The 25,617-nt window shown below is 43.6% G+C and overlaps 2 protein-coding genes and 1 long non-coding RNA gene across 3 annotated transcripts; 2 read left to right on the top strand and 1 right to left on the bottom strand.

Moving 5' to 3' along the window:
• The first annotated feature begins 2,464 nt into the window (after positions 1-2,464).
• LOC137884797 (uncharacterized) lies at positions 2,465-8,931 on the top strand. Its single transcript, XR_011104771.1, has 2 exons — positions 2,465-3,396; positions 7,761-8,931. It is a non-coding gene; the product is annotated as an uncharacterized lncRNA (long non-coding RNA).
• Positions 8,932-13,551: 4,620 nt separating this feature from the next.
• fbxo10 (F-box protein 10) lies at positions 13,552-20,714 on the top strand. Its single transcript, XM_068726978.1, has 11 exons — positions 13,552-13,767; positions 14,198-14,811; positions 14,980-15,807; positions 16,002-16,151; positions 16,400-16,536; positions 16,826-16,896; positions 16,993-17,145; positions 17,267-17,611; positions 17,704-18,014; positions 18,130-18,317; positions 19,401-20,714. Exons 2-11 carry the CDS (start codon positions 14,227-14,229, stop codon positions 19,579-19,581), a joined length of 2,949 nt encoding a protein of 982 aa, XP_068583079.1. The 5' UTR covers positions 13,552-13,767; positions 14,198-14,226; the 3' UTR covers positions 19,582-20,714.
• polr1e (RNA polymerase I subunit E) lies at positions 20,655-25,230 on the bottom strand. The gene is made up of 11 exons (XM_068726979.1): positions 25,145-25,230; positions 24,683-24,786; positions 24,478-24,554; positions 24,241-24,382; positions 24,007-24,151; positions 22,899-23,009; positions 22,679-22,775; positions 22,471-22,601; positions 22,274-22,355; positions 21,407-21,538; positions 20,655-20,927 (listed from the first exon to the last, which is right to left on the bottom strand). The coding sequence occupies exons 1-11, from the start codon at positions 25,206-25,208 to the stop codon at positions 20,762-20,764; spliced, it is 1,251 nt and encodes a 416-aa protein (XP_068583080.1). The 5' UTR covers positions 25,209-25,230; the 3' UTR covers positions 20,655-20,761.
• Between the last annotated feature and the right edge of the window lie 387 nt (positions 25,231-25,617).

Raw genomic sequence — 25,617 nt, 5'->3', positions numbered from 1 at the left:
TAACTTTCCACCACTGATGGAAAGCTCAGATCTCATGCAGAATTATACATGTCCTCTTATGGTCATCTCTCCTCAGACCACAGAAATGAAAAGCAAATGTGAATCACATTTGATAAGCATGTGAGGAACTTAGCTGGAAAGTTTCTGATTTACCGTCAGTGCATGTGGGGAGACAGGTGACAGGCAGCACCTGACCAACATAAGTTAGGACACATAATGACCATTTTCCATTTCTGAAATTTACCCCGTGGTCAGTGTGGGCTGAGTGTCAAAAATCTGATAATTTTTACTTTTTGATAAAAGGAAGAGAGAAGTGTTTGGGAAGGGTGCATTTATGGCATTGTTTTTTTAATGAACGTTGCGGAAAAGACAAATAACAAACACATTAATTGTTGTAACCGATCATTTTGAAGAGAATGATCAATTTTACATACGCGCGCGCACACACACACACACACACACACACACACACACACACACACACACACACACACACACACACACACACACACTATACAGGGTCTGTAGGGATCACAGAGGAAGTATGATAACATTTTCTTTCAAAGCACGTGATGTTTGGATATTTCAAAACTTCCCCTTGGCCTCTGCTAAACTTTCATTTGGGGACAAGAAAACCACTAATGTGGTTAAAATGCTTCAGACTTCAGACTGTGGCCAATACGAGACAACAAGCCCTGCAACGTAATCGAGGATACATCATTTAGTGGAATAGCATGTTACTATAAATCTAAGGAAGGAGCAGTTAAAAGATGGCGGCTGGTAGGTTGGTACACCGCTTTGGTCCAGACTGGCACATCTAGAGACCATATTCCGATGGGATATCACACCAGCTGAATCAAGACAGGGACGTAAAGTGTTGGATGGTTGCGAAGCTATCGCAGGGACAAAATCTGTCTACAGAAATAAACCCCTTGAAATACGTATAAATCTGCTTCTGTGGTAGTTCATGCTATATACCAGTGTCACTGTAGCGGCTGGTAAATATTGGATGGATGGTAAACAATGGATTATGAAGAGATATTCAGGATCTCCAGAGGATGAATCCTAACGGGGATCCCCTGATCTTCCTCTAGCCCCATCAGTGGGTTAAGGGTAACATCACTACATCTATTTGGTACAGATCTTCAGGGTTCTCGGACTTAAACTGCATTGCAAATTGGATACATTTTCCTTTCACTTCTTTTCACAAGGATTGTGGGTCAGGATAGCCAGAAAAGCATGCTGGCTCGCATACAGCATAATGCGACCAGATGCTACAGCATCTGGTCGCATTATGCTGTATGCATAAAAATATCACGATGTTCTACAGTATAGAACATTGTGATATTTTTGGCATACTGCATTTGACATACTATGTATTGGGACATGCTAAATATTTTTTTCTGGTATATCAAAAAGTAGGGTAGTATGCGTATTGGAACGCACAGAATGTCTTTTTTTATTTCAGTGTTAGCATTTTTTTATTAAATGTTAGCATTTAAAAGATGAAAAAACAAAACAGCAATATGAATATCAGCTGCACCACTAAACCCACCGTTGCACAGGTGGGTTTAGAGCCAGGAAAATACCAAATAAAAGTTAACTAAAATTGCTGCTCTACCACTGGCTTTGTGCTGGCATGAAAAGAGGGCCTTAAGTCTTGTTAAATCAAGTCGTTTGCACAGATTAACTTTTTCAGCAATGGTAAGGCATTGCATAGCATTCTGTAACATAGCAGATATAGAGTATAATACTGCACATTTAGAGAGGTTGCTCCATCTAGAATGGCATTCTGCCTGATAACATTCACTATCACTGCCTTAACATAGTATGGTTTACAAACTAAACACAGGCACAAAAGACATTACACACTGAGGCTGATACTGAATACAAAAGACTGAGTGAACCAGGATGAAAACAGGAGCTGGGAAAATCAGGAATGAATCATGAACTTGTTTTTTTCCGTTGGTGTCTGAGAGTTAAGCTCTTAGGTGTGCTCGAGCATTACTTTGGTAATTGTAACATGCGTACAATAGCAAATAATTTGTTTCTGTGGTTGAACTGAGGTTAATGTTGAACATGAGGAAGCGATAGTGAGGAAGCGAAAGCCAGCTTCTGGGGATTCTGGGAAGTGTCAAGGACTTTTTGTGATTTACAAACACTATGGAAGGGTTGAAGATTGACTGCTTCTTATCCCCCTCACACAAAACTTTGCGTTGGGGTATTTATCTGTGGGTGGGTGACCCTGCAGGAGTTTACATTCTTCATGTGCATCTCTGACATTAAACATCATACCAGGACAAGTTTGGTGGCATGACAGTTGATTGTGCAAAGCCTTTCAACCTCATTCACACTGAAAGTAATAATTCACAAACTATCTTATTTGTGTTCTTTGATAAGATTATACCCATTATCTACATGTGGTTATACCCAGAAAATTATTTTGTCATGGTTGGTAATGCAGGACAACAGAGATTGGACCCAAATGCAGACAGAGTTGGAGCCGGCAGGATGAATTCAGTGATTTTTTATCTTCGCCAGGAGATTATGTATTCAGCCAAGGTGCCTGCGTGCACTTCCCTATGACTGTCTGTCCACGGCTAATCTCGCATACTACTGGACTCATCAGCGTAATATGTTAGCTGTGTAATGGGAAAAAATATATTCTTATATCATGAAATGTTTTAAAAGATGTACAACTGAAAGGTAAGGTGAGGAACACAAATACTGACATAACACAGCAGTCCTATAGAAGTAGTTAATCAGTTTTAATGAACACAGTGTCTTGTTTCTCAAGGCTGGTCACACACTCCCACTTCAGAAAGAGAAAGTGAAGACACAGTGTCTTCTTTGTCTGTATGGCAAGTTTGAGACGGACCGTAGAACAATCACTGATTCCCAGTTAACGCACCTGGCATGTGTTTAGATAAGAACGATAGCCAGGGTACGAAAACATCCACTCCCTGTCTATGATTTATCCCAGAGCGTGAACTCATGTGTGCATAAAATGGTTTGGTATCTTGTACGATGTTGAACTTTTCATCACAGACACTGACTGAGGTGGCTGTGGTGCATCTTTCCCTTGCAAGCAAAATAAAGTAGAAGGGGACAACTTTGAATCATTTGAAGACTTCATTATTATCTTTGGATTTGTGAACAAAACTCTTCTCCCGATTTATAATTAGAAGTTTTTCCAAAACAACTTGGTGTCAGAAGTGGGATCGTTTGAAGCTCCATCAGGACTCCGAGGACGTCCGGGTAGTGGCCACTTCAGGATCCATCAAAAGAGATTCTGCCCTATACCTCGTCAGACAAAGAGAGAGGGGACCGGCGGCCAAAAGGAGGACTGATTGACTTTACAACGATCCAGACAAAGAAATAATTTCTTCATATCGGGTAAATTTCCAAATTTAATTTTTAGAAGGAGTACGTCTATCAGATGTCACTCTAGAATTACGTAATATAATACAACAGAGATTTAAACCTTGGTGTTTGATATTCTGGTCTTCTTGGATGATAGTTTGTCTTGTTCTACTTTTATGGGTTTTATTTGACTAAGGTTATTACAAATTAACAAAACATGTTTCTGTTCATGACGCCATTATGAATCTTTGCATAGGAAGACAGGAATGATTAATACAGTATAACGATTGTACTCGGATAAAACAAATTTATTTTCGAGATTGTATTTTTCACGCCCTTGACCTAAAGGAAGACAGGAATGAAAAGATATTTCTTTTTCACGCCCTTGACCGAAAGAAAAAAAGGAAGATAGGAATGAAAATGTGATATTTTTTACTAAAAAAGTTTTATATTTTTCACGCCCTTGACCTAGAGGAAGACAGGAATGAAAATATATTTCTTTTTCACGCCCTTGACCTCAATAATTGGTACTTTGTACTGATTGGTTTTCACTTGGATTTTTCCTAGTAAAGAAATCTGAGACTTACAGTGACAACTGTATTTACTGAATAATAAGTACTTACCACGCCTGAAAGATGGGTGGAAAACAGGATAAATGTAAAGACGAAGGTCCCTCGGGACCCATAGTGGACGTTATGAAACAGAAATATGGAGAAAGTTCCGTGGAATTGTTATCCATGTGGACTAAGGATTTTGGTTTTCCAGAAAATGGGTCTTTCAGTAAAATAAAAATTGCTGAACTAAGGGGTAAATTAAAGGGAAAAGAGAGCGAGATGAAGAAAAAAAAAATGGTAAAAGTCAAAGATTTAGAAAAAATAGAGAAAAACAAGAAATGTTTGGTTCAATGAGAAATGGAATGTGAATGTAGGGAAAGAAAACAATTGCAGAAACAGATGACATGTGTAAAGAAAGATGTGACAGAGAAAGAAAAAGATCCGAACACCACACTCAGTCCACATAACCCATTCTCTCCTTCTTTGTATCCGAGTCTAACAGGAGACAGCCACCCGTCCTGTGAAACCTCATGAAAAGAGAAGTAACAGACACACACACACACACACCGCCGCCTGCAATGAAGAAAAGCTTTCTGCACTAACCGCACAAACATACACTCTCACACAAGAGCAACAGACTGCTCTTACTGACATCATTGCTCACCTTGAACAACAGAACATGCCACAAACACTCAACACGCACACTTATGCTAAATTCTCTGATGACTCATTTAAAGTAATGCCTACCACAGAGGTTGTAATAAATGGTAAAAAATTCTGCCCAATAAATCTAATGGGGAGAGACTTGATGTGCTCCTTTGGCATCTGTTTGATGTCCACACTTGATGGCTTAAAAGTAGTTAGACGAAGAGTAGTACAACAAATGATGCAATACACTCCCGTCAGCTCACTTTATGTCTACCAGTGGAAAATATCCACTATCCAAGCACTGACAATGGCACGTGCTGTAGACACTAGTGTGTCTCCACATGCAGTTCGCATGAATCCTGATCATCTTCACTGCACTTCTTACGTCACACCGGGTCCAGATGACCAATATGCAGATGAATTCTTTGAAGATTTAAATGACAATTTGCATTGTTCTACCTTGTTTTGGTCAACTCACAAATCTGCTGTGTCTGTCTCTCTCTCTCCGATACAGCAGAAAATGTTTCGAGTTAAAGATTCTTACCCACACATCTCGCTGTCCAAAGCACGGACCGATCAATGGAGAGACTTGGGTCCGTTCGTGGCACAGTGTGAACAACTGACAGACTGGGAACCAACTTGTGATCCCAACGTCCTACGTTCACAATCTACAGGGTTTCACAGAAGTGTCTGTGTTATGCTGGCACCTGCACTTCGTTCTGTTTATGTCCTTGAGGAAGAAACTCAGCCAAGTGATGAACATGTTGACACATTTGTAACTGATGTCTCCTCTATTTCTTCTGCCCTTACCTCTGTTCCACAGAAACTCTGGGCATTGCATAAATATGACGTGGGACTCATCAACAACTGTCAACCTGTCGTCATCACTCCACGCTCTGATTTCCGCCCTCACAAGCACCAATATCCTCTGCGCCAAGAGGCTATTGACGGTATTAAACCAGTTTTTGAGTCACTGCTTAATGCAGGAGTGATTGTTCCATGTCCTGACTCACCGGTAAGAACACCTATTTTTCCTGTTAAAAAGATTCATGATGCAGGCAAACCAACAGAGTGGAGATTTGTGCAGGACTTGAAAGCAGTAAATGCAGCAGTCCACGCGAGAGCTCCTAATGTTCCTAATCCTTACACCATTCTAGCACAGGTTCCTCCTAAAGCAAAATGGTTTTCTGTTATTGACCTCTCCAATGCTTTTTTCAGTGTCCCAGTGGACAAAGACAGTCAGTTCTGGTTCGCCTTCAACTTCAATGGTAAGCCTTACACTTTCACTCGTCTTTGCCAAGGCTACACTGAATCTCCAACCATCTACAATGAAGCACTCAGGGAAAGCTTAGAGGGCCTCACCCTGTCTCCAGGGTCCGCTCTTCTGCAGTATGTAGACGACTGTCTCATTGCAGCACCAACACAACAACAATGTCAAAAAGATACATTAAAACTATTAAAACATCTGGCAGCAGAAGGCCATAAAGCCAACCTGTCCAAACTGCAGTTTGTATCTCAAAATGTACATTTTCTTGGTCATGACATTTCCAGTGAGGGGAAAACCCTATCTCCTAAGCGCATTGCATCAATAGTGACGCTTCCAAAACCAACAACTAAGAAACAAATGATGTCTTTCTTAGGGATGTGTTCGTATTGTCGTTCGTTCATTCCTAACTACTCTCAAATGGAGCAACCTCTGTCTGAGTTAATTCATGGCAAAAACCTAACTGCGTATGACAAAATCATTTGGACAGAACCAGCCTCTCAGGCCTTCACCAAAATGAAATGCGCGTTACAAACTCCGCCTACACTGGGGTTACTAGACCCACACAAACCGTTCACTCAAACAGTCGATGAACGCTCAGGTTGTATGACATCTGTGTTATTACAATCTCATGGTGATAAATTGCGTCCGGTAGCATATTTCTCCGCAAAACTCGATCCTGTCGCTGCAGGCCTGCCACAGTGTCTCCGTGCAGTGGCCGCGGCTGAAAAAGCACTAGCCGCCTCTTGTGATATTGTGGGTTATGCGCCGTTGACCCTTTTAGTCCTTCATTCTGTGTCTTTGATCCTTCTCGAACAGAAGTCATCACATCTTTCTGCAGCGCGATATTTGCGTTATCACACATGTCTCTTGGACATGCCAAACGTAACTGTTAAACGCTGTACTAATCTTAACCCGGCATCATTACTTCCTATTCCTGGTGATGGTGAGGAGCATAACTGTTTGGCTGAGCTCCAAGCTCAGTGCACTCCTCGACCTGACCTTCTGGACACTCCCCTGACCAACTGTGACCTGGTAATGTATGTTGATGGATCTGCCTCTCGCAATCCACAGACTGGTACTAATCTTGTTGGTTTTGCTGTTGTTTCTGACTCAGCTGTGCTCTGTTCGGGACCTCTTCCATGTCACCTCTCAGCCCAGGCAGCCGAGCTCATCGCACTCACTGAGGCTTGTAAACTCGCTAAGGGTAAAACAGTCACCATTCACACTGACTCTCGCTATGCATTTGGTGTAGTTCATGACTTTGGTGCTCTGTGGAAACACAGACAATTTTTGAAATCAGATGGCAAACCAGTTCTACATCACACACTCATTGCAGAACTGTTGGAATCTATTTTGCTACCAACTGAGATTGCAGTATGTAAATGTGCTGCACACACATCTAACACTGATGACATTTCAAAAGGAAATCCTCGTGCAGATGCTGCTGCGAAAGCTGCTGCACAGCTTCCTCTTCACATTTCTGATGATGACAAAACCCACTCATTTGTTACAGTCCCTTCTTCTCTTTCAGCCATGCAGTCACTCTCCACACCGGATGAGAGGCGCCTTTGGGCATCGGCTGGCTGCAAGTTCACTGATGGACTGTGGTCTGGACCTGATGGCAAACCTTGTTTGCCTAAACATTTCTTTTCTCATTATGCAAAATTAACACATGGTTTTGACCATGTGTCAAAAGGGGGAATGTTAAGTGCAGGTCTTCCTTGGACAAAAGCCCTGCCTCTAGTGTTGATGTATATGCGAATGAGAAAACGAACATGCAGCAATCTGAGTCCTTTTGAGATTTTGTTTGGTGCTCCACCACATGTAGGCACCGAAGCACCGAGAGCTCCTCTTCCATCCACCACACTATGCGAACATGAAATGTTAACATATTGTGCACAACTCTCCTCTGCTTTATCTAACATAAGAAAACAGGTGTCTGCAGCCCTTCCACAACCAGCAACAGGACCGCTGCACAAGCTGCAGCCTGGTGATTTCGTGGTGGTCAAGGACTTCAGGAGGAAAAGCTGGAAAGCCAAGCGCTGGCAGGGACCGTTCCAGATCCTACTCGTCACTCACACAGCAGTCAAAGTAGCTGAACGTGCCACTTGGGTGCACGCAACTCACTGCAAAAGGGTTCCGGCCCCTGCTGAGCTTGCACTGGCTCCCACACCCGATTCACACATACCTGCATAACATCAGAGACTCATGTAACAGACAGACGCGTTCTGTGTTACCTACTGGCAGATAGGAGTGACAACGGTCACCAACACGGGTGAAGCAAGTGACCTTCGAGGGAGCTACCCATTCAGCACCACACCCAAAAATACACATATAGTTGCATACACACATTTAGAACCTAAAGAGTGGTAAAACAGTGTCTCTGACAGTTTTGTGGAAACCTTACGGTGTCAACAGAAGCAAAACTGATCACACAAACCAGTTGCTCGGGTGAATTCCATACAAACTGGTTGGCTGTTCACTCTCACACGATTTTCTTGTGACATCTCACATGAAGATGTATTTTAAACCAGATTCTGGAGTAATACTTCTGATGTTATTGAAATGTCCTTGTTGTATATTTTTGCAATATTATGTGATTAATGAATAATCTAAAGAGTGGAATGTAATGGGAAAAAATATATTCTTATATCATGAAATGTTTTAAAAGATGTACAACTGAAAGGTAAGGTGAGGAACACAAATACTGACATAACACAGCAGTCCTATAGAAGTAGTTAATCAGTTTTAATGAACACAGTGTCTTGTTTCTCAAGGCTGGTCACACACTCCCACTTCAGAAAGAGAAAGTGAAGACACAGTGTCTTCTTTGTCTGTATGGCAAGTTTGAGACGGACCGTAGAACAATCACTGATTCCCAGTTAACGCACCTGGCATGTGTTTAGATAAGAACGATAGCCAGGGTACGAAAACATCCACTCCCTGTCTATGATTTATCCCAGAGCGTGAACTCATGTGTGCATAAAATGGTTTGGTATCTTGTACGATGTTGAACTTTTCATCACAGACACTGACTGAGGTGGCTGTGGTGCATCTTTCCCTTGCAAGCAAAATAAAGTAGAAGGGGACAACTTTGAATCATTTGAAGACTTCATTATTATCTTTGGATTTGTGAACAAAACTCTTCTCCCGATTTATAATTAGAAGTTTTTCCAAAACAACTGTCATCTGTTAGCAGCTGGTGGGCAGCAGAGTCCTGCGGTGAGTTTGGCTAGCAGAGCTTACAGGGCTAATACGGCTAACCGAGCTAACAGAGCTAAACACACAGCAAATGGTAGTAGATCCAGCAGGTAAGTGACAGGCAAACAAATTCCCTAGAATTGTGTTAAACATTAACGTTGGATGTCATTATTTCCTTTCCTTTGGAAAATGTCCTCCTATGCCAAAGGAAATAAGAAATACAGCATTGACACACCTTTCCTTAGCATTTAGATAATTCAATCAGCTCTTGTCAAATTTGCTGAAAAGGAGGAACAAAGAGGTGATAAATAAATAAATGATTCTGCAATACTTTTATGATTTGTTTAAGGGAGAATAGCAGTGAAGTTGCTCAGTGATGTTGCAAGACTTTTTGAGGTTTACAAAAATATAGAATGGAGATGGAGAAGATAATGAACAGTTAACTGGCGCAGAGTTCCAGATTCCAGATAACTCCCCTCTAAGTGACTCAATTTCATAAGAACGTTGTTTTAAAGACAATAATGAGAATTGTGTCCTGTGGGAAACAATAGTTAATCCACTCCTGGACCCTCGGGTGTTGATGAAGAAAAATGCAGTTCCTTGGAATACGTGAAGGAGAGAGACTTACATCACAACTGTGGAGGGAACAGCTGAGCTTTCTCGGAATGTTGTAGTAATGCTTCTAATTCGGTGTCCATCATCCTGTAGGAAAGGTGGAGGGGAACCTTGTCAGCTCCCTCTGCAGAGATATTGAGATTATGTACACCGTGGGGCCAAAGTTCAACTGTTAATTTGTTCTTGCTAAACACCTGCCTTAGGTGATAACCTGTGTCAAATTTAGCCTGGCGTAAAATGTTGAAGTCTTAGGAGAACTATTGCTGTGTCTGACTTGTCTCTGATCCTGCAGTGCCACTCCTAAAAGGCTGGGCGAGAGATTTGTCTGGACCTTAATGCTCCGAGGGTCAAAAAAGGTGCTTGAGAGGAAAGCGGCTGAATTAAGTGAATCCTCAATGCATTTTTGTGAATGTATGACAAGATTTGCATGAGAAGAAACCTCATATCAACACAAATTATTTTAATTTTGATGTTCACGGTAAAGACTTGAAAGCAACATATTTGCACAGTCTGAGGCACCTCTTTCTACACAAGGGGATTTTATTACCTTAATATCGCAGGAAAGGGGAATCTGGCTTTTTTTCTTCTTTTTAATGGCAGTTATTCATTGTGTCAACATACTTTGTCACGGTTCAGGGAAAAATTAGTACATATGCATAAGTAATCACTTCTCCTTTACTTTAACTCTCCAGGACTCTGGTTAACCATTTGTTAAGCTAAGCGAGTGTTGTTGTAAAACAAGAGTCGGCAGCTACCTTCCAGACATTAATGAAGCAAAAGCCCCAGTCCAAATCCTAAAACTTAAATTAAGAAATAAAAACATGTTTGAAATGTGCAGAATGTCTAAATGCGACGTAAATATTTTTTATCAATTCTGCAATTTCATATTTTTTATCAACATCATTCTGGGAATGCAAATTCTAATGATACTGAAAGTAAATTTCCCACTGGACGTCAATTACTATCTTCTTGGCAAGAAACTTTGATTGCGGTCAAACATACAAATCACAAAGACAGACATGGAGGGATCTGATTAACCACGTGCATTCTAAATATAATTAGAACCCAAAGACAGACAATAATAGAATGAGGAAAAAAATGTAATTAAATTAAATTAAATTTGAATGGCCCATTTATTGACCTTGCTTTGCTTTTCTCCTGTATTTTATACCTCTCTCTTCTTTGGCCCTTGGGGAAGTGTATTTTATTATTAAGCTGAGTAAGGGAAACTATTATGATGGCATACTCTAAAGTCCTTTTTTTTCTAATACCGTTTTGTAATCATCTTTCATCAACCTTTTACTTTGTTTGAGTTCCTTATTCATTATAATGTTATTTATTTAACTTTACTATTATTTGAGTTCATTTTAATTTTTTAACTTCACTTACTATTGTTATTTTTTGTTTAGTTTTTTCCTGGTTTTCCCCTCACTTAAAAGTATTGGCATTAGATTTATATACAGTATGACGCTTACGTCATGGCATGTTCTGTGGTGGAAAATATTCTATAATCGCTTTGCGTGAGTCTTTTACTGCTGAAATAAATAATACCGAAAACCAGAGGTTGTCTTTTCTTTTTTTCTTTTTTTTTTTTAACTGATGCTTCTTGTTATTGCACTTTTCACTTTGCTGCCGTGACACTGCAAATTCCCTAGAATTGTGTTAAACATGGACAACAAATTCTTGGACGGCATTATCTCCTTTCCTTTGGAAAAGGATGGCCCCATGTACCCGGACAGTTAACTGGCGCAGAGTTCCAGATTCCAGATGCTCAATCCTAAGTTGCTCAATTTCATAAGAACGCTTATGACTTTCGGGGTGCTGATGAAGAAAAACGCAGTTCCTCGGAATACGTGGAGGGAGACTTACATCTCTGCGGAGGACATCGCCACCTCCTGGACATGCACTGCACACCATGGAACTCAAATAATGCTCTTTTTTTGTGGCTTTTGTTAAGTGCATTTATTTACCTTACTCTCATTGCTATTCTATTCTATTTCACACTGGTGTCAGTATTATTTTAAACTTCAGAATTGTTATTCTGTTGTTCATGCATGTTAACATCTTTATTTTATTGGGTTTTTTTTGTTTTTCTTCTGTTGTAATCTTTGATCAAACTCTGAAATTAAAAAAAAGTCTTTCTTATCTTATTCAAAAGAAACTCAACTGAATTCAACCATTCTATTATTTAGATCTGTTTTAAATCTTTGAGAGAAATAGATTGAATCATAAAGTCCTCCCGTCAGTGCTCTGAGGTTAAATCCTGGTAAAAACACATTAACATCTTCAGTTACTTACTACATGGAGGTTTGTAAATGTGCATCATTTAGGCAACCTGAGCCTCATCAACATTGACCTTTAGAAAAACGCAGTCCGTGTTTCTCTGACGTTTCCTCTGGGGACAAAAAGGGAACATACCCTGGCACTACGTTAAAGAATAAATCAATCCTATTATAGACGGGAGTTGGATAAAGGAGGATATTAAGAGTTCCTTGAACGTCTGGTTTGTGTTTAGTTAACAAAATATAAAACTGCTAGGATTTTGTTTTGCCCCAGCGATTGTTCATGGGGGGAAAGTTGGGCTTCTGTAATACTTACATACTTCTGTTATGATTTGACGCAATGTAAACAAATTGAAATTAAATTGAAAACATGGTTTTGAAAGCCAGGAGTCAAATCACCCTGTGAAATGTCACAGCGTCAGACAGCTCTTAATCCATGCCTGCTTTATTTTCTTGCATGTTTTCCTTGCCTATTTTTTTACTAGTAGTTGATTCTTGTTGCATTCCAAAAATCAGAATTTGTAGTTGGGAACGACGTCACACTCGAGTTCACCTCACTCCTTTGTTCAAATGTAACACAGCATCTTGCCAGCATACAATCTCAGGTAACTTTCATTTTACTGCTCTGTTTACCATTACACAGTAGCTGTAAAATCACTGGCTGATGCATATTATGGTCATATCGTGCTAGGTAGAAGTTGAAATTATAAAAACAAAAAATTAGCCCTTAAGACCTTAAAAATCTAGTCAGAAGAAGTTCCGCAAAGTCACACATTTGGGCTACAGCTGTAAGTAAAAAACAAAAACTACTTTGAAGCTGGGTGCAGTCATTGGACACCACTGGGTTGTGAAAGCTACCACCAGCTGGATTACTGCATCCTTTGGAGCCTTGCCAAAGCCCTCCTGGAAGAGAAGGAGGAGGAATAAACAAAATTGTATTTTATGGGAAACAAGGTTTTTTTGTGATTAAAAAACCCTAACTGCAATCAACTAAACCACAAAACTTTGTTTGTGTAGTCTGTCGATACACTAAACAGAGTACAGCAGACGACATTTGTGTAAAGAAGTTTGCATAATACAAGATCACACTCCAAATCAATTGCAGCGGATGTTTCCTGAAGTCCGTCTTGGGTTTTGATGATGGTGATTATTTAAGAATCAGAAAACCAAATTGATAAATATATATTTAGTGTGCTAATGGTAAAAAATTGTGACTTTCTTTGCATCAAGTTGTTTAAAAATTGTATTTCATATTCAAATCTATTTGCTTACAATTTGAATGTGGGAAAAACAGCATATAATTGTGACTCTTGATGTTACAATGTAATGACAGCACTTTTAATATTACAGTAATGTAGGCCTGTGTGTCAGTGACAGGGCAGACACATCTTTTGGTTTATTCTTTCCAACTGGTGCGCTGAGTTGAGGATTTAACTAATCATAAAACATAAAAAGCATGGGGACATTTGGAGATGTGAGAGGCAAGAAGCACTAAAGCGCCTCCTATCCTCTGCAGCATCAGCTTTAAATAAACACGTACTCTGTCTCACATGGGGTTTAATGCCGATGTGAACAGCAGCCTCCTCCATAAGGTTAACGCCCACTTTTGGGAAGCGGAAGATGGAGCCAGCCCTCTTGTTTGTTTCACGGGCTCTTGCCGTAAACTGGAAGCAATCGTCTGAGCTCCCCATCGATGGCACATCTGCACGCATCGCGGATTGTTATGAACTCTGGAAGCAGTGAGGACAGACGTGCAACGTCAACGCTGGAAAAATAGCTGCACTGAATGTTCAACAGACATGTGTTGATTCGTCTAACTATGGCCATCTGATAAAAGGTACAAAAAATATGTTTTGACGGAAGCGATGTTTTGCTGTGTTAGTTGATGTTGTGGCTATAGCTCCGCGCGGTTTAGCAATAACTAGGTACATATTAACATACCTAGCTAGCTAACCGTCATTTATCGTAGCACACTTTAAACGTTGGCTAATGTCGCAGGCCTACGTGGAAGAATTAATCACGAGACGTTAAATTAAAAACAACGTTAACGTTAAATAATTCACAGCGTCATTTCCATCACGTCTGGTTCGCTACGTGTTGTTTATTCCACAGTTTAGCTAGTTACACTACTAGCTGGCCACTGTAGAATTTGATAGGTAGCTTAAATGTGTGGCCATTAACAAGCGCAATTGTTTATTGTTATTGTGTAACGGGTAGCGCTCGCGGTTTCTGTTGCCTTAACTGCACGTGCGTGTGAGTGTTTCCAGGCCCCTCCCGTCGCGGTGTCTCTGCTGTCATGGAGGTGGGCAGCCTCCCCGTGGAGCTGTGGAGGGTTATCTTGGCCTACCTTCCGCTCCCTGACCTGGGCCGCTGCTGCCAGGTGTGCCGTGCCTGGCGGGAGCTCATCCTCTCACTGGACAACACCCGCTGGAGACAACTCTGCTTAGGCTGCCCCGAGTGCCGACACCCCAACTGGCCCAGTCAGCCCCTCCAGGAGCCCCCGTCTTGGAGAGAAGCCCTGAAGCAGCACGCCCTGTGCACCCGCACATGGACTCAAAATGGACCGGAGCTCCAGTCCTCCGCCTGCCTCCTCTTTTTCCGTCGTAGAAAGGACCGCAGGGTTTGGCACGTGGGGCCCGGATGCGAGTTTGAGACCTTACGCGGGGCCCTCGGGGCGGTGGGGCCATATGACCGTGTGGTTCTCCACCCGGGGGTGTATGAGGAGCAGGCTGAAGTGGCACTGAAGGTGCCCGTGGAGCTGGTTGGGCTGGGTCGGCTGGGCGAGGTGGCCCTCCTGGTGTGTATGGAGCAGCAGTGCCCTACTGCCCGGCTGTGTAATCTGGTCTTCATGCCACCCTGGTTCTCCACCGTGGTCTACAAGGTGAAGTAGCAGCTTGTCGTGGTGTTTTGTTTATTATACAGAATATGTGTTCAGAATAACCGAGTCTGCTCACCTCACGCATCTCAAAAAATCATGTCTGATGTTTTGTTTCTTTCTTGCTGAATCTGTCTCACTCCAGTCACCTTTTCTCTCCCTGCTCCGCTCTAGACGTCATGGGGTCACGTCCAACTGGATAACTGCAACTTTGAGGGGGCTCAGTTGCAAATCCGCGGCCCGGGAACCTGCCAGGCTCGCTTCTGCTCCTTCTCACAGGGCAGCTCTGCCCACTTGCTGGGCGTCGTTCTCAGTCTGTTGGACAGCTGTGACTTCTCGGGAAGTGACACGGCCTCTGTGACCGTCGAGGGTCCCCCGGTGTCGGAAAGGAACTGGGCTTGTAAACACTTGGCCGCTCTGGCCAGGACGTTCCCGTCATGCGGTGCGTCTGGGATCAATAGCCTTCCCAGAGGCCCTCTGACTGGCTCCGCTGGCGGGCATCAAACTCCTAATGCTAATGTAAAAAATGAGCATGTGAGCATCGAAGATTGGCAGAGGAGGACTGGGGTGGATGCAGTGTGTCAGGGCACAGTGATCGAAGATGGTTGGAGTGATGGCGACCGCAGCGAGGGAGAGGAGGAGAACCGGGATGCAGGAGGAACCAATCACAGCAAAAACCCACTTATATTGGATTACAAAATCCCTTGTGACCACCATGGCCTTTCCCATTTGCTCAAGCCCCGACCAGATGGCTCCCTGCCACTGGCCTCTTCCCCGGATCCGCCGTCTGTGACCCCCGTGCCCCTCACCCTTCAGCAGGAACTCGACAGGGACCCGGAGGCTCAGATGTTGGTGGCCTCCACCCTCGGTTGTATCCTCAGACGCTGCCTCTTCCGGGAGGGGAAGGGCGGCGTGCATTTGTCTAATTACGGGCAGGCTCGGCTGGAGGGCAATGTTTTCCGTGGGCTGAACTATGCCGTCCGCTGCATCCAGAACTCCACGGTAAGTAACAGTAAGAACGTTCTTCAGAGTGTCTCTTGATTGTATCTGAACAGGTCTCACTTGATCAATGACTTTTTCAAGATGCATACCTTTTGAGTCATGTATCCTGTTAAGGAAGCAGCTCAGATCATGATTAATTAAGCAGCGGTTTCCAGTTCTGAGTGATACTTGATCTCCTCTCTTACCTCCTTCAGGTGGTGATGCTGAGAAACGAGGTGTGCGAGTGCCGGGCGTCGGGCGTGTTTCTGCGCCTCTCCGCTCAGGGCCTCATAGCGGAAAACAACATCCACTCGAATGGGGAGGCGGGGCTGGACATCCGAAAAGGGGCCAACCCCATCATTGTGGTAATTGCTGCTCCACTTTCTATGGTGGCCGAGTGAGAAGGGAACAATACCCACATTTGACAAAATAAGGTCCACTTATTAGCTTTACCCAGAGCGCTCAACAGCCTCTCACAGTCGGTTGTCATGGATAGGATTATTTTGTCAATCTACCACCACATCAAGCTTGGTTCTATAGATTTGGGGATTCTTTTGAGGTCATTTCGGAACTGCTCTTAGTCTTCATAATCATTCTGCCTTTCATTCCACAGTGCAACAAAATACATAGCGGCCTGCGTTCGGGGGTTGTTGTCCTTGGCAATGGAAAAGGTTCAATTCGGAGCAACCTGATCTATAACAACAAGGAAGCGGGCGTGTATATTCTCTTCAGCGGGAATCCTGTGGTCAGGTAGGTGTGGAATCTAAATTTCACAGGAATCTGAAGCCCCTGCTTCTCCCATCGCTTGGATGTTCTTGTGTTCATACTACCCCTTCCTTCAAATGTAAAACTTGTGTTGTATGGCTTGATCATTTCACGACTGCTGCAGCGCAACGGTATACATTTTGCTGTTATACATGGCCAAGCATTTAACAGTCAAAGTGTGGTGCTGTAAGACGTGATTCTATGGGTGCAGTAGCTGACATAAATAGACTGCTACATAATATCTCGTTTTCTCCCCTCCCTCTCTGTCTCTTAGTGGGAATCACATCTTCCAGGGCCAGGCGGCAGGGATCGCTATAAACGAGAATGGCAGAGGGATGATAACAGGTGACAACATTTCCACAAAAGTCTTCATTTTTGCACCACTTACAGAAAGGAAAAGCACCATTCTTTTGCTTACATATAAATATATTTTATTTGCAGAGAATGTGATCAAAGAGAACCAGTGGGGGGGGGTGGACATCCGCAGAGGTGGTGACCCCGTCCTGAGGAACAACCACATCTGTTACGGCTACTCGGACGGTGTCGTGGTGGGGGAGAGAGGCCGCGGACTTATTGAGGGAAATCACGTCTACTGTGTGTAGTTTCAGCCTGATGACGGCAGCATCCTACTTTTATCTTGACATAACGGCTCATCTTTGATCTCGTCTCTACCGACCGTGGCCCTTCATTTCTCCTCTCCGTCTTGTTTCCTCAGGTAACAAAGGCTGCGGTGTGTGGGTTATGTCTTCCAGCCTCCCGCAGCTCCTGGGGAACTACATCACCCATAACTGTATGTACGGGCTGGCGGTGTTCTGCAGGAAAGACCCAGAGAACATGGAGGCCAGGGAGGGGAACTGGCCAGGACAGGAGGGTGGAGAGGCGGGCAGCGGGGAAAGAAGAGGGGTGGAGGGAGAAGGGAGAGAAGGGCAGGAGAACCTGAATGAAGAGGGGGAGCTGTTCGCATGGGAGAGCGATCTGGACAGCGAGGACGAGCGCCACTCTGCCCGCCGCTCCATCAGCGTGGCCCTGGTGGAGAGCAACTGCATGAGCTACAATGGAGGTACTGACCGACCCGTAGAGCAATAGAAGTGTCGTTCACTTCCCGTCTCTAACATATTCTCTCTCTCTCTCTCTCTCTCTCTCTCTCTCTAGCGGTGGGTCTGTACGTGAAGAGCAGCGAGCCCCTGAATGTTTTCGCCAATCTTGTTAACAGCAACCGCGGCACCGGCGTTGCCGTGCTGCAGAGCAGCCAGCTGACCCGGCTGGTGACAAACTGCATTCTCCAAAACGGCCGCGGCGGCGTCACGGTGGAGAAAGACTGCCGAGCAGAGCTCCGCGGCAACGGCGTCTATAAAAACAGCGGCCACGGTGTCAGTTTCTGTGGTAACGGGCAGATTGTGGAGAATGACGTCGTCGGAAACCGTGGATACGGGATCCAGGTGTCTGGCAGCGCTGACATCAAGGTGAGATGAACCTGAGGCTTAAACGGTTAACTTTTTCAACACTGTACACAGCTATATTATGAAAAAAAACACATCACGTGTACATTTTTATAGTTTTCTCAATTCTTTGCTTGAGGTATTGCGCAACCGTGTCCAGCCAGCACAGAGCTGTGGCGTTGCTGTGCTCGGGCCGGTGAAAGGTGTCGTCCACGACAATCTGTTGTTCCAGGGCCACCCGGGAAACAAAAAGGCGCTGCTACATATGGATCCTGGCAATGAGAGCTGTGTGTTGCGCAACAACAGTGTTCTAAGGCATAATAACAGGTAACTAGGCAACTGACAAAAAAAAAAAAAAGCCAGAGATTCAGACCCTCCGTGGCTTTACCGTCTTCTTTCTTCTCCTGTCCACATATAGACTGTAGAACATTTTATCTTACTCACAGTGATGACAATCGTCACCTGAATCTGCAGCTGTCCTCGGCTTCATAACGAGTCTCAGCGCAGCAGTTCAGCTTTGATTCACTCTCCGTTCTCATAGGGTCATTTTCCGAGCTGCAGAAGTCAGCTGTTTTCAGCCAAAAAAAATGACAGACAGACACAGGAAGCACCAGTAAGATCAGTACTTGAAGTGGAAAACAAAATAAGTTCCAATACTCCCTTAGTCACAGGTTTGCGTGTGTTTTGGTCAGTATCAGCAATGTTTATTAAATCATGAATTTAAAAAGATATTAGGTTTGGCGGTCCTCCTTTAAAAAAAAAAAGTTGAGGGTGTGACTTAAAATGAAGCAGTCAAAAAGCTTTAAGACAAAAAATGCTATAGTTAAATAATTTATTTTTCACACATACAACCTTTCTCTGAATGGTCAATTCTTCTGGAAATGTTTGCCCTGTTAAAATCATATTCTGTCAATCAAAAGAGCAGATTCAGAACAATAATAAAGGTGTAGTGTGCATTATTTGGTGACATCTAGCGGTGAGAGTGGCAGATTGAAACCAACTAAAACTTCTCCAGTGTGCCAAGCGTGAATGGTGCCGTCTGGAGCCAGTGTTGGGCTGGGTTTGTCCGTTCCGGGCTACTGTAGAAACATGGCGGCCAGCTCTGTGATGACCACTTGCCTCGTAATTTGTAGCTCATTCTAAGCTAGAGAAAAACTAAAGATTTGAATTTTCAGGTATTGTACACTAAAGAAATCATATTACATTGCTGTCAATTGATCCCCTAAATGCTCCACAATGTTTCTTTTTGTCCAGCACCCTCAGTCTCACCATATCATTTTAAAAGGTGATGTGTCAGTGTTTCTGCTGCCCAAAAGTAAACAAAAAAACTTTGCAGGATTAACATCTGCACTGCTGCTGATTATTGTATGAATGTTCTGCCTGGAAAAACTTGTATTTACCTCCTTCCAGCTGTACATCTGCTCCTCCCTGGGTTCTGGAGAACCCTCCAGCTCGTCCGCTGGCTAGCTCCCCGTCTGGCCTGTCCTCGTCCCAGTATCCCTCCAGACTGGGAATTTCCATGACGACCCGGATCAGTGCCACTGTGGAGAGCGGTTGCCACAGTGGCAGCATGTTCTGCTCCATCCTGTGAACGCTGGCAAGCACTCAGAAACCACTAGGACTGACAGAGGTCAGCGTCTTCTTCTCACTTCTGAACTAGTGTGTGTATATCGAACATTTGGAGCGCTCTGACCTTCCTCCTCGGAGAAGACCTTCCAAAAATGATGCTCTCTTGTTAGGTCTAGTAACAGTCGACGACGAGGCTGCTCCCAGTTTAACCACTAAAGGGGCCTTCCCCCTTCCAGTACTTAAGGGTGCCACAACCTTTTTGTAAATCTGAAATCTGAATTTTTTTAACATTATGATCAAATGGCAAAATATTAGCTAATGAAGTGGAGCACAATGCGTTCAAAACATCGTCACCCTACATCTTTTCCATACTGAAGCTTTAACTTAATCGTGTGCTTTTTACATTCACATATTCATGTGCAGACCTGCTGTAGACTTTGTTGGTTCCGTAAAGTTTGCTTCTGAGACTCACTGGTTGAAAAGAGCACATTTTTATAAATCCGAGGAGTTTCGGGCTTCAGAGACGTCAGCTCCAACCACGCTACAAAACAAAGCTGTGCCTTGTTGGAATTTTTTTTTGTATTCATTAGTCATTTTGGCAGACGCTTTAATCCAAAGCGACTTACAATTCAGATTCACACCGTAAGCACAGCTACAGGAGCAATTTGGGGTTAAGCGTCTTGCTCAAGGACACATTGACATGTGACTGGAGCTGGGGATTGAACCGCCGATCCTCTGGTTGAAGGACGGCCCTGCTCTCCACTTAGCCACAGTCGCCCCAAATTCAATGATTGTAGCTAAGGGAGGTTCATTGTGTGAAAAAAGGCCAGACTTCTGCTTGCACAGAGCCATATCCTGGTGAGTCTGCGTTTTGTGCGTCATGTCTCCTTGTGTTGTTTTTGCAACACTTTGCAACCACACACTCATCTGGTGATAGCCAGTTATAGAGGGAAAATGATATTAGGTGTGCAATATGTGCTTTCTTCAAATGTGCCTCTGTTTTTACTGTCGACGCCAGATGTTCTGTCATCTCGAATGTGTCCGCTCTTTTTGTACCTTGCACAGTCAGCAATAAGTAGCGATTTCATGTACAACTCAAAGTTCACCACTTTATTTGTCTACAAAATGCATTAATAAACAGTTCTTCGTGGCATTTCCAATTGTTACAGTCCTCCTTCCCTACTCGGTTCTTATCATGACCCTCAGTGCATTTTCCTACGTTTCCGCCTCTCCATGAATGGATCGTATTTGACCAGAGGCAGAACCAGAGAGGCCTGCCGGTTTGTGTCTCGCGGCTCAGCCTGGTCGGCCTTCCCCCGGGCCGGTTTAATTACAGTCAGTCCCATCGACTTTGCTACTTCAGTCATCCTGTAGGGAGACACAAAGCCACCAGTTACTGAATGCACAGTTCTTTAATGCGCCTCGCATTGACGGTGTTTTATGTGCCGTGATGATCATTTCTATACAACAAGAATTATACAATTCAGAGCTCCATATGTGATTAGCCATACGCAGAACATAAAAAAAAAAGTTATTTACATCAATATATGTAGATGAGTCAGTAATACTAAGCGTTGTTAATTATTTCATTTAATGCACTTGTGAAACATACACACGTTTACATGCACTAAATATTACAGTTCTTGCCCTTAATCCTTAACTGTTTACTTGTCTAATAGAAATAATTATACCACTAACAGTCCCATTTACGTAAACAGGAAAGAGGCTGTGTGTCGCAAACTGCAGAAAAACCCCCTTGAGACACATTCTAAATGCGCTGTATGTTTTTTAAACAAGACTCATATTACAGTTTCCATATACAAACAGACGTGGCCTTCTATTCATACCTGGCCTCAGTGATTCCCAGGTCGCGGTGCAGTAACGTGAGGTCGCCGGTCATGTGACCCATATGCAGCAGCAGGGCCAGGGAGTACGCCGCTAATTTGGCCCGCATCGATGACGACACTATGTTCTGGACCCTGAAGAAGAAGGTAAGGAGAAAAAAAGAAAGCGGAATTCAGAGGAAATGTTTTTCTCAAAGAAATCAGCGCAACAACAATTCTATTTGTAAGACCTACATGCTCTGTTCTGATAAATGCATCGGTGTAGAATACAGACTGTACTAAATACGGACGTGGTCTCTGACGTCACACTTTTCTGAAGAGCAGCCAGCTAGCGACTGGTGACCTGGTGATCTATGGTGGTTGACTCGTGGCTAAATGGAGAGCAGGGCCACCTTTCAATCAGAGGGTCGGCGGTTCGATCCCCGGCTCCTGCTCCACTAATCTCATGTCAATGTGTCCTTGAGCTGTCCTTAAGACACTTAACCCCAAAATGTCTCCCGTAGCTGCGTCTACAGTGTGTAGATAGATACTGAATTGTAAGTCGCTTTGGATAAAAGCGTCTGCTAAATGACTAATGTACATTCAAGGATTTTTTACGTAGTCAGCACCGGAGGTTGCTGCTTGGTGTAGAAACGGTGCAAAAAATGACAGCCTCTTTGTTAACTGTTCTCAGACATTTGGCAACGAAATTGAAAAGCGACTTCAGAGGATTTCTTTTAAATTAAGTTGCAGATTTAATCCAACCAAATGAATAAACACATCTCAGTAGTTATGAAACGTATGAGCACAAGGCACTAATGATGAATACAATCTGATGCACACCCTGCAGATACTTCACTAGATGATTAAAGTGCCAAAGTTCCGTCTTACCTGCCGTTGTTGAAAGTCTCCACGGTGAACGTTTTGAGCAGTTTGGTCTGAATGATGCGAGGGCAGCCTTCCTCCTTCCCAACTGTTGGTGTAAACATAAATCACCGTTAGCCTGCACGCCGATTCAGAGACGTCTCTGGGAACACTTTTGACACGCGCTCGTAATGAGGGCAAAAAGAAAACCCAACACAACTCACACTTGTAGTGGACGTTCTTCTGCTGCGCCAGCTTGAGGAGCATCGACAGGTAAAAGGCGAGGCGTGACCCTCTGTCTCTGGCTTCACCCACGGTCGACATGTTCTCCAGGTGCTTCACCACACACAAGGACCTGAAAGTGCACACAAAATCAGAACGCAAGGAAACAAATGAAATGTCTCGGCAAGCATGAACCCTTCGTCGCCCTACCCTCCGTTGTCTCGCATCTTCTGCATCTCCTCAGAGGTGAGTGCCGCCATCTTGGAGCCAGCCTGCTCCAAAGCCCCAAACTCCACTGGACTGAGGACTGAGGATATCATTTAAGGAAAAAAATTAATAAACAAGCTTTCGCTCACACTACGTTATCTTTTCTGCCCAACTCTCTCTCTCACTCTCACTCACACACACACACAGAGAAAATGAAGGATACGGTCGTCAAATAAGTAGACGTTCTCAGGCCTGTCAGCAGTTGCATTGCAGGGGGGCAGGTGGAGAGCCAGGTCTCCCTGGGCCTCTGTTTCAGCAACTTCCTGTTGGAGAGCTGAGGGAGGAGAGAAAAAAATAGATAATGATAATCATATTGATAGAACATAAGATAAATATTAATATTTATCTACTGATCTGTGCTATAAATGTAATTTCTGTATGATCCCAATCATTTCAAGCATTTTTATAATCAAAATCGCTGAATTAGCGCATTTCCTGTTCAAACAGAGGAGACACGTGAGGTGAGGCAGCGACGAGTTGTGCCTCACCTCAGATTGCGCAATCCCTCACAAACTGGGTTGAGCGCGTGCCTTTTGCTTTCTCATTGTTTGTCACCACTGTAATATTTGTAGACACTTTTATATGTCCTTTCTTTCCATAGAATAGGTACTGTATTTCACATCTGTGTAGAACATATTTAGTATCGCTGATCTGACAGAAACCGCAGTGAAAAAGCACAGAGAGGCAAACACTACCTCTGCCTCAAAGAAGAGGGCGAGCGAGAGCCCACGGGTCGGGGTTATGCTTGTTCTGTCGTTGCTCTTCTTCTACACTTCTCTTCTTATATTTTGCTTTGACTACAAAAATTTAAGATTCTATATCCACGCTTAAAAATGTCTCAAAAAACAAGGAAATATGACCAAATCAACAGCAATTTAACGTCAGACAGGTAAAGTAACCGTTTATGTGTTTGTTGTTCTCTTTATACATCCGTGGTTGTTACAGATTATCGCGGAATCTCACGATGTTCGCGGGTGGTGCCCGCGAGCGCTCCGCTTCTGAAACGCTCTCGGTGGGGCAGATCGTGGCGCACACGCTCCCAGTGGAATCAAATATGTACCTTACCTATGTGTGTGTAAAGAATGCTGATATGAAATATGAAAAACAACCAGTAGTCAATGTGCAAGCTGCCAATTGAATGGTGATGTAAGCTATTCTATTGGGTTCATATATTTGTAAATCTGACTTATGTAGTGTCAGTGCCTCACCAGCCACGAACCTCACCGCACGTCACTGTTGATTTATAAACCAGTAACTTCCACGGCGCTTACCTTCCAGACCCTTCTGGTGGATCACGGTGTTGGCAGCCTTGGCCACCGCTTGATGCAGGGTATCACTGCCCACCTGATTCAACCTGCGGGAGGTCAGAGCTCTCTTCTGTTTGTTGGTGCCGAACGCCTCAATCAAAGAATCCACCTTGAGAGAAAAACAAATGCACAAGATTAAGACGTTAGGGTTCATTCTTCTTCGAGTAACTGGAAGAAAAGCTGGACACATCCCAGCACCTTGTCTCTGTAGGTCTGGGTCGTGTCCTGGGCCTTCTGTTCCTCCGTCGCCTCTCCTGGTATGAGAGGCTGCATGTTGAACAGCTGAGCCGCGTGCACCTCCATTTGCATGGTCTGCCTGTTTAGCACTCCCACATAATATCTGCACAGACGAGCAAACAGCACACGCATTACTTCTCTTCACGGTGGTAACTTGCGCCACGATCGCAAAAAATATATAGAAATGCGCCGACCTACCTGCAAAGGTTGTTGCATTTCAAAGACCCGGATCCGAAGTTATTTCCAACGTAGGACAGTCTGTCTGATTCCACAGCCTAGACACGGAGGAGACGCGCGAGCAGCACAGGTCATGAAACGTAGAGACGCGTACCCTTTAACGAGTAGTGTGTGTGCGTGTACGTCACAGTGCAACTACATGAACGCTACCAGTCGTATTCCTCACCATTATCCGCCTGCTCTTTTTCCTGGGGTTACTCTCGTCTGCGTTCTTGTACATCGTGAAATCCAGTTTGTCGGCATTTTTGACGCTTCCGTTGGAAAAGCGGACTGTGAGAAGGAGAAACACATTGAGAACCGTGTCAGTACCTGGGTTTCATACCACCATAGACACATACCGAATGGTATACACGTTAATATAGTGTTTAATGGATGCAATATGCGACTAACAAGATAAGACAATGTTTTGTTCGCACTGTGCTTACTACCGAGGAATTTAACTTAACACAAACTCCACTCCAGTAACAACACTAAACAACTAGCCCTGTTGCTAGGGCCCACGTGTGCATTACAAACGGGTGTTTAATGCAGATAAAAAATTAAGCACCACCCAACATTTACTGCCACCGTTGTAATTACTTTATTCTTCTAAAAACAAGTACTCGAAAAACAAGTGTAAGACAGTCACCAATAACAGCTTTGTCGGAATCACTCTCCTCTTTGCAACACACCAACGAGCAGGAGGCAGCCATAGTTGTTGTTGCGAGTTGGACGCAAGAGGCTTCGCTCCATTGTACTTCCGTTTTCGCTAAGATGTATTTCTGTCAATTCACGGCCGCCGTTACTCACTGTAGAGCGGCGTAAAAAAGGGCGCTTTTTTAGTTAACGACGCTGCAAAAAGAAGCGTTTTTAACATATATCGTGTGAAAATTGAGGCGTTGAATGGGACTTTCGGCTTTCCATAGTTGAGCCGTTGAGAGAGACTATACATGTTCCCAATCTTGTATCTCCATTAACATAATCATAAACTGTACTTTGTGTGGGTCTATGTGAAATGTATCCATTGCAATATTGAAAATGTTAATTTGTCCACAACTTAGTTGACAACGAACAATTATGAAGTTAAAAAAGTAGCAGTAGCAGAAGGTTTACCACAGGGTT

The sequence above is a fragment of the Cebidichthys violaceus genome, unplaced genomic scaffold (assembly GCF_023349555.1).
Source record: "Cebidichthys violaceus isolate CVI_PGR_0920_01 unplaced genomic scaffold, fCebVio1.0.p SCAF_4, whole genome shotgun sequence".
Classification (NCBI taxonomy): domain Eukaryota; kingdom Metazoa; phylum Chordata; class Actinopteri; order Perciformes; family Stichaeidae; genus Cebidichthys; species Cebidichthys violaceus.
This window is presented reverse-complemented; position numbering and strand designations above follow the sequence as displayed.

Coding starts and splice junctions, on each gene's coding strand:
- fbxo10 (XM_068726978.1), top strand. CDS start 14,227: ATGGAGGTGGGCAGCCTCCCCGTGGAGCTGTGGAGGGTTATCTTGGCC. Junction 14,812..14,979: donor TCTCCACCGTGGTCTACAAG/GTGAAGTAGCAG, acceptor GCTCCGCTCTAG/ACGTCATGGGGTCACGTCCA. Junction 15,808..16,001: donor GCTGCATCCAGAACTCCACG/GTAAGTAACAGT, acceptor TACCTCCTTCAG/GTGGTGATGCTGAGAAACGA.
- polr1e (XM_068726979.1), bottom strand. CDS start 25,208: ATGGCTGCCTCCTGCTCGTTGGTGTGTTGCAAAGAGGAGAGTGATTCC. Junction 24,152..24,240: donor CCCAGACCTACAGAGACAAG/GTGCTGGGATGT, acceptor TTTTCTCTCAAG/GTGGATTCTTTGATTGAGGC. Junction 22,776..22,898: donor CGTCTACTTATTTGACGACC/GTATCCTTCATT, acceptor TGATATCCTCAG/TCCTCAGTCCAGTGGAGTTT.